At 38.1% G+C, this 8,500-nt stretch overlaps 2 protein-coding genes across 2 annotated transcripts in view; one reads left to right on the forward strand and one right to left on the reverse strand.

Annotated features, from left to right (window-relative positions):
* Positions 1-1,398: 1,398 nt before the first annotated feature.
* Positions 1,399-2,955, reverse strand: LOC127751199 (uncharacterized). Its single transcript, XM_052274329.1, has one exon. The coding sequence runs from the start codon at positions 2,953-2,955 to the stop codon at positions 1,399-1,401; it is 1,557 nt and encodes a 518-aa protein (XP_052130289.1).
* A 2,515-nt stretch (positions 2,956-5,470) lies between these two features.
* The window catches only part of LOC127751200 (uncharacterized), a 28,645-nt gene continuing 25,615 nt past the window's right edge, over positions 5,471-8,500 (forward strand). The window contains exons 1-2 of the mRNA XM_052274331.1: positions 5,471-6,163; positions 6,621-8,488. Of these exons, the coding sequence (XP_052130291.1) occupies positions 6,652-8,488 (1,837 nt within the window). The 5' untranslated portion in view covers positions 5,471-6,163; positions 6,621-6,651. The remainder of the gene's footprint in view (positions 6,164-6,620; positions 8,489-8,500) is intronic.

Consider the following 8,500-nt stretch of genomic DNA (forward strand, 5'->3'; position numbering starts at 1 on the left):
TTATTTTTACTTCTTTAACATTTTCTTTTGCATTTGTAATCACATTATCTATACAAGAACCTCCAGCTTCAGTTGGTCTTGTTATTTCGTTAAACTGATAATTACAGTTAAGGGGGGTCAGGACAAAAGTTTGTCAATTCTAGGGCTCTAAAACCATGCGTTCTGTAGGAATATGGTGAGTGTGGGACTGTCGACAGGGTAAAGCATTTAACTATTGGTCTATTGTGCCCATTTTCCAGGCTCAAAAAGTATCCTAACTCTCAAGAGTCACCCTGAACGACAATTCTAGAAAAGTGTTACAAAACAGTTCAAAATCTTGCGCGCAAGGTTTCTCGGTTATGGTTTGCACTACAACGCTGAAACTTTTCCTGTAAGTTAGCCATATGAATACCTAAAACTTGTCACAGGATTTTCTTGATAATCTCACTTGCTGATTTTTAATGACAAATTTAAGTTTCATGACCAAAATCATGCCGTTTTCACCCCTATAACATTTTTCTAAAAATCAATGGGTAGGAATTTTGAAAAAATCCTGTGACAAGTTGTTGAAAATACTGTAAATATGAAGCCTGCAAAGTTTCATAGCTGTGGCGTTAAGGGTGTAGGAGAAACTCTGCGCGCAAGGTTGAAAAGTAAAGTTCAGAGAAAAACGCATCTAAAGTTGACGTTAATGGGCAATTTCAGGTTTGACTCTTCACAAGAAAAAATCCCACGGTCACAATTTTTAGAATTTCTTTACAAACTAAACAGCTATAGACTCAGGAAGAGTCAGAGAATTTTTTAAAAAATAAAACCGAAAATCATTTTTTTTTGTCCTGACCCCCCTTAAAAGACTCTATCGTTTGAAGGATCAAGTTTCTTATTTTTCTGTCCCTTATACAGTCATTTCTGAATTCGATATTAAAGTCTCCAAACATGAACACTTTTTTATCACTATTTTGCATTGCTAACAAATCTTGCAGTTTTTCATTAAACAATTGGAAATTATTACAACTTGGCGATCTATATAGACCCACTACAAGTATTTGAATAGTTCTGTAGTTTAAAGTGATTGCGCAGACTTCACATGTCTTTTCACAACTTAATTGTTCCAGGTCTAGTTTTGTTACTTGTATATTTCCACAGAGGTCTGATTTTACAAAAATAGCTACTCCTCCGCTTCTAAAAACTTTTCTGCTGTAATAACTTACTAATACATAGTTGGTTATGGTACAGCATTTCATCTCCTCTTCTTTCAGACCATGTTCAACAATTATAAAAATGTCAGGTTTATGTTCATCAGCAAAGCTTCTTACTCTATTCTTTTTTCTTCTAATTGACTGTATGTTCATACATTGAATATTCAGATTCAGTTTGTTTCTTACTCTTGTTGCATGTTCTGTCTTATATTTGTCATTTTTAATCAAAAAGGCCAAAGCCTGCATCTTCCTCATCTCCTTCCTCTTTGTTCTTGTATAGGATCTTCATTATTTCTTCAGTCAGTTTTTCCTTCCCTTTCACGTTTAGGTGTAGGCCGTGTTCAGTAAAATGAAATCTTCCCAGGATGGTATTTAAGTCTATGTATTGGATCCTCCCCGGATCAATTAGTTTTTGTCTTTCCTTTTCGATCAGATTTTTTAGCTTTTCATTGTACCTGAGAATATCATTCCTGTAGAACTCTTCGTGGTCATACCTCATAGGGGCACTAGTAATTATAACTCTGGTATGATTAGCCTGAGAGATCATTTCAATTCTATTATTCTCATAGAGCTCTTCATCGTTTGACCCAGTGACAAAGACAATACAGTCATCTGGCGTCAGATTGGCTCTTTTTCTGTTTAGCTCTTCTGTAATGTTCCTAGTTGTTGCTCCAGGATTAGCTAATACAAGTGTGTTGAATTCTCTTAGTTCTTGGTTCATGATCTTTCCTAGATTTTTTACTTGGCTATCACCATGGACTTCTATTTTTGGCTTTACGTTTATTTCTTCTTTCTTCATTCTCTTGTTCTTAATCGTCTCTCTATACTCCTTCTCTTCTTTTTCACCAAGATAGCACACAGTTACTTCGACATTGGTTTCTTGAAATTCTATTTTAAGTAGCTCCATTACTTCCTTCCATTTTAGTCTGTCTAGACCACAACCTATTTTTGGCATCCAGATCTTTTTTATTTCATTGTCTACACAGTGGCTTCTCAGTTCTTGTATTGCTTTTTTAAAATCGTTCCATTTAGGTTTGTCTTTAGATTTCTCCTTGGTAATTAGGTGTATTATCTTTCTTCCTGCCCCAGTCGTCTGAACGGCTACTCTTCCAGTAGTATCAATTTCCTTAAGCTTTTCTTCCAGTTGGTATCTTTCTTTGATTCGTTTGGCAATTCCATCTGACAGAAGCAGATCTCTTCCAACACAGTGTACCATCGTTATATCAATTGGAGCAGTCAGGATATCCTTCTCGATCATTCTTATTTTGTTTACTTCTGACTTTACTGAAGTTCTTGGTTCGATATTAACAACATTTTGGTTATTATCCATCTTGATTTCCAAATTTCTTCTGGCTGATTCTTGCTTTTTATTACACTGACACCTTTCACTCTCTAACTTCTCGATTCTACTCAACAAACTGTGGACTTTGTCTTGAAGTGAACTTAGACCTTTCTCCAGCTCTTTTACTCTAGTCTCTTCAATAATGGTACCTTCAACTGATATGCTCGATGCACTCGATGAGTTTAGGCTAAAAGATCCATTACTGTCATCTTCATCGTCCTCATCTACATGTTCATGAGTCCCCTTAACCTCACCAAGCACATGGCACCGCTGACAGGTATAGGAATTTGTAGTTTCTGGGTTTAAATCTTCACTTTCTTTCGTATTATTCAAGCACTTTAGGTGAATATACTTCTCACACTTTACACATTTAACTGTACTTTGTGCACTGATATTTAAATTATTTTTACACTTCAAACACTGGTCTCTAGCCATGTCACCGCCTTGTGTGGCTCAGAAGATAAAGATAACACACTGCTAATTGTTGAGTCCAAAAAATCTTTTGATTAACATATACTCACTTTGAAAACGTTACCTGTCTTTCCTTGTTTTTGATTTGTTATTTGGGAGGTTTATTGCAATTTATGAAAAATTTAGTTTTCCCAATAAGTCATGAGTGCTCATAAGGCAGAAGGTCTATGTTACATGTTAAAATGAGACCTCAGAATAAGTGTTCCAATTTTTTTGGTCACTTACAATAATCTGTGCTGATACTGAAAAAGTTTTTGAACATGTTAATGTTCCTTATTTTTTTTTTACATTTCAGAAGGTTCTTGATCTAATTCTTCAAAGTAGCTGAAATTACATTAGTTTCCTCATTAGCATTTGTTTAAAACTGTTCTTTAAATTTTACAAGAACAATCTTAGTGATTTGTAACTTAACTTACTGTGAACCATCAATAATGTCGTCCTTATAAATTTGACTAATTCTCTTACCACATAAACATTTTTCCACAGTTCGCATGTTTTTTAGGCAGAACTCACAACGCACTGCTTTGAAGTCGATGGTTTCAAAGAGTTTATGGACGCTAACTTTTGTTAGTAAATTTTTGATGAAATTTAAGTTTTCTTCTTTTTCAGCACATCCTCCACAAATTTAACTATCATACTGGATTTTAATAAACAAATTTGGTACACGATTTTTGAGCATGAATGAAAGTCTATTGAGATTGAGTTGTGTTCAAATAAGATATCCGTTCTTTTTCGTGAGAGTGAATCTTTGAAAAAACTTGTGTTATAGAAGCGCCATTTCCATAGTTACATTTTGCATTGTTAGAATTTTTATGAAGACATCCTTTGTGCCTAGTATTTTTTCATGACTACATTTGTAATGAAGTTATATTTCATATCCATAGATTTCGACAAGTAGGTAGTAATACTTGAACGGGAATTTGTGTGGACCAGAGCAGATGTTGCGGACAGAAAGGGTTAGCTGTGTACCTGGTGTGTTACCATTTTGCCGATGCAGACGAGGTCACCTGTGGTCGGGTTCCTTACTGCAACATGACTGAACGCAGTGGCGAAACTAACCCAAATAGTAGTCCAACAAAATGGAAACGATATTCACCTTGTGCATCTTTTCCTCCTTTGCAAAGTACAGCTGGGCGGGGAGGTTTGGTCAAAGGGTTGGGGTGAGGTGTACCATTCATCTATTTATTGCCTATTGTAGGCCCCTGGGTGGTACACCACCGTGCTGTCAATGGGCCAGGTTGTCTGCTGGAGGTGTGCGGCTGGGGCAGCCTTTTGCATCTGGGCCTGCTGCAGGGCCTGCACCTGCAGCTGGTTGCAGGCAGCCACCAGTTGCCCGACAATTGGTGGGTCCTGTGGCGGCTGCGGCGGTGCGCGGTAGTGCTGGTGTGGTTGTGGTTATTGCTGCTCGGCGGCACAGCGTTGCCGGTTGCGATCCTTGCCCTTGGCTCGGAAGGTCGCCCATCACATCTGTGGCCGTGTGGGCTTGAGTCGGGGCCTTGGCGGAAGCCTTGGCGGAACCGGAGTGGCCTTTGAAGGTCCTGGCGCCGTCGGTGGTTCGGGCCTGAGAACTTGACGGGACGGCGCCGGCTAGAGCTGAGCGACGGGCGGGCAGTCGGTGTCCGCCGAGAGAGTGGAGTGAGGTGGGGTCGGTAGCGGTGAGACGGAGCGCTGCGTACGGGGGAAATGGCAGCTCGCGTCATTCGGGTTGGGTTGGGGTTTGGCTACTGATTCTTCGCTCTTGGCTTGTAATTTGGGTTCTCGTGTCTACCTTCCGTTTTAATTCTTCGAACATCAAAACGACCACGTGAACAGAAAGGTTAAACTCAGTCAGCTGAAATGGCATATGTAAATACAGCAATATGTTACTTGCCAACACCTTCAAAATTCAAAGCAACTTTGAAATCACAACACTTCTTTGTAGTCTTAAATAGTGCATTCTGCCGTCTTGGAAATACTTGTGAACCAATAGTAATAATTTTTGAAGTTAATTAATTTTTGACAACAATTGAAGAGTTGGGATTTCACAGTTCTGGCAACTTTTTTCACAATGAATTTGTCGTAAAATTCAGTTATTTCATTAATCGATTTAATGTTTTCAGTTTGTTTCATTAGTTTTTCATTGTGTTTTACAGATGAGTTTTGCTAAATTGTTAGCTCAATACCAAGAAAATGTTACTTACGTTGCGAATGGGAGGTTGCCTCAAGGGGTGGCGTTTCTTGTTGAAAGGGGTGAATTGTACACTGATCGTAAAGGAGAAGTGCATCCCACTGTGATAGTGGAGCACACCTCTAAAATCAAGTTTAGGTTGTACTTGCAACCCAAATACACCAGGTAAGGGCATGATGAAATGGAGGTCCTTAATGACTCTATTAAGGATGGGGAAGTAACCTACATGATGTCTCAGAAGGAGGCCACTGATGATTCGCTAATGGTCGACTTTTGCACAAAAGAACAAATTCAAATAATGGAAGGAGTAGAAATATATGATCGTAAGTTTATTAAATTATTCTTTATATATTAAGTGTTGTACTGCATATTTATTTATTTGCTCTTTTTGTTATAGCTCTGAAGGAGTCTCACAAATTGAAGCCGCAATCACCGGAGAAATCTCCATTTAAGAGGCGGGTGATTATCAAAAAAACCATGTAGTTTCGTTCCAAAGCATCTCATGTCCGTCTCTATTGTGCTGGAGCCACACCGTAGGTGTAGTATGACGTCTTTTTGGGAGCTCTACAAGGGGCCACCAAGAATCTCGAACAATTTCATCACTGGTAGGAGCACGGTCGATCCAAAGGGGTCAAAACTAAACTCCGATGCTTTCCACGCTCCCCTATTGGTTTGAAAAGCCGCCTATTTTGGGAATATGGCAAAACTGCAGACTCAAATGTCCCACCCAGTTCTAAAGTCCACATTCAAAGGTACTTTCACCCTGAGTGTTGTTTTTTTAGCTGTGATGCACGCAGAGCTACAGGGGCTCAAAGTCGTTCCACGGGTTTTGAGGTTCGGGCTTCGGAGTTTATCAGCCACCACTCCACAGCCAAGACGGATTCAGCAGAAGGGTTGGTAGCACTACATCACGAAAGTATGACAAGAACCCAACTTTTTCCGACCGAGAAGTTGGCGCGAAACGTGATCTGCTGGTGGTGAGACGGAGAGAAACTTCTATTTCTGGTACAAATATTTTTGCGAATAAACTCCGTTCCTGCTCTAGTTTCCATTCTGGAAGACAGAATCGAAAACTCTCTTAAAGACCTTTTGATAATAGTGTACTGTTAACGTCCTATACAGTCGTAATAAGTTTGGGGTGACCTGTTCGGGCAGGAGGGCCGATTTAGGCTCTCTTCAGAACTAAACTCCGATGCCATTATCTCTAATTATTCTGGGCGAACAGATTTCGGCCTTTTGAGAGATCCGTAGCCAATAAAATAGCCATCTTTCTGTGTGTCATACCCAAACTGACTATCCGAATTGAATTTCCAAATTTTGAATGTACAGTATGGAGACTAGGTTAGGTTTTCGTTTGTAACAAACTCACATTTGTGGTTTTGACGGTTTTAAGCGATGACAGCTGTTACATGTCTGAAAGAAAAAATAAATTTTAATTCCCGTTTTGTTTTTCTTTTTTCAGGTACACTTTTTCATTAAAAGTCTAATCAGAGATGAGGTATTCTTTGAGGGCCAGGACCAAATTGCTCACACATGAGGATACAAATGACCCTCCATTAAAATTAAAGAAGAAACCTGAAAAAGGGAGGAAAAAAATAAAGAAGCAAACTAAGAGGGAGAGACTATCAAAAAAAATGTTAGCTCAAAAACTAAGAAGAGCGAAGATCAAGTTGGACCCCAAACTACACGAAGCTCAGAAAATGCAAGAACGTGAAAGATGGAAGAGAAGAAGAGCAGCTGGGAAAGTAAAATTAATACATGACATGACTCCAAGGGAAAAAAGAATTGTTAGAATGAGACGTAAAATCAGTGCTAGGAAGCATTCAGCAAAGCAATTAAGAACAGCAAGTGAAATGACATTGAGCGTGCAACAAGTTGCAACAGCGGAAGTAGTTTCATCAGTAGTGTTTCAAGGCCCTTCCCTTGCTGAACAGCAAACTCCATCTATCTCTTGTTATTGTGCAATCAACAAAAATACTAAAAATATCAAGAGGGCCAACCAAAAAAATGCTTTAAGGAAAAAGAAGAAAAACATATCCAAAACATACCAAAGATGTGTGACTCTTGAAAAAAAATTTACAAATCTGCAGAGAACTCATTGGCGTTTATTGAAAACCCAGAAAAAATCAGAACCTTTGAGTGATTCTCCTCCAAGTAGAATAAACAGAGAATTTAAAGGAAGGCAACTGGATCCAATCACAAAGAAAAGACTTATATTTGGAGAAGTTTTAAAGGATCAAATTGCAGAGTCTGCAAACAATAAATCAACCAAAACCAAACAGGCATTTTACAAGTTATTATCAGGTAAAGTTATAAAGAAATATAGAATGCTTCACATGACGAAGAATATGTTATCTAGACCGCTACTTCAGAAGTATATGAAGAATGATGATGGTTTGAACTATACCAGAGTCTCCAAGATCAAAGTCCGACACACAGAAGTCAAGGAATTTTATGCTAGAGATGACATTAGCTCAAAGTGTCCCGACAAAAAAGCATATGTGATTTCCTACAAAAATGGAAAAATGAAGAAACGGAAGAGGATTTTGCAGGGGAAACTCACAGATCTTTATTCAAAATATTCATCTGAATGTTCACAAAAAAATGTTAAACCTTTGTCATACACAGTATTTTGTAGACTAAAGCCTTTCTTTGTTGTTCATCAAAAAGCCAGTGAGAGAGACACTTGTCTGTGTAAGTATTGTGAAAATTTTACAATGAAAGTTGAAGCTTTACACAGAATTAGTGTTATCAGAGAAAGCACTCCGTATAAAGTTATGTCTGCTGTTACTTGCAATGCCCAAAATGATGATTGTTTAATTAGAAAGTGCGTAAGCTGTAAAGATAAGAGTATAGATTTTTCAACTGAAGTCAGTAATGAAACTATTGTTAAATATTCAGAATGGGATAAGAATGTTGATAAGAAAACTGTTAAAGTTGACAAAAGTTCAGATCTACTAATGTTTAAGAGCATCTTCTTGGACAGTCTAATTACATATCAGCATCACTACTTCAAACAGAAACATCAACATGAAGTATTGAAGAACAAGAGAGAAAATTTGGCTGATGGAGAAATTTACATACATTGTGACTTTTCTGAAAACTATGGCTGCAAATATACAAAAGAGATTCAGCCAATGTATTATGGTGGTAATAGAGAAGAAATTTCTATTCACACTGGGGTGCTTTATACCAAAAATAAAAGCTACGCTTTCTGTACGTTGTCTAGAAATGGGCGCCATGATGCACCTGCTATTTGGGCGCATCTTCTGAAAGTGTTTAAACATTTCATGCCAAAGTTCTGTGGTATCAGTAAAGTTCACATTCAAAGTGACTCTCCAA

Source organism: Frankliniella occidentalis, unplaced genomic scaffold, assembly GCF_000697945.3.
Source record: "Frankliniella occidentalis isolate FOCC.00 unplaced genomic scaffold, Focc_3.1 Scaffold377, whole genome shotgun sequence".
In the NCBI taxonomy this organism is placed as follows: domain Eukaryota; kingdom Metazoa; phylum Arthropoda; class Insecta; order Thysanoptera; family Thripidae; genus Frankliniella; species Frankliniella occidentalis.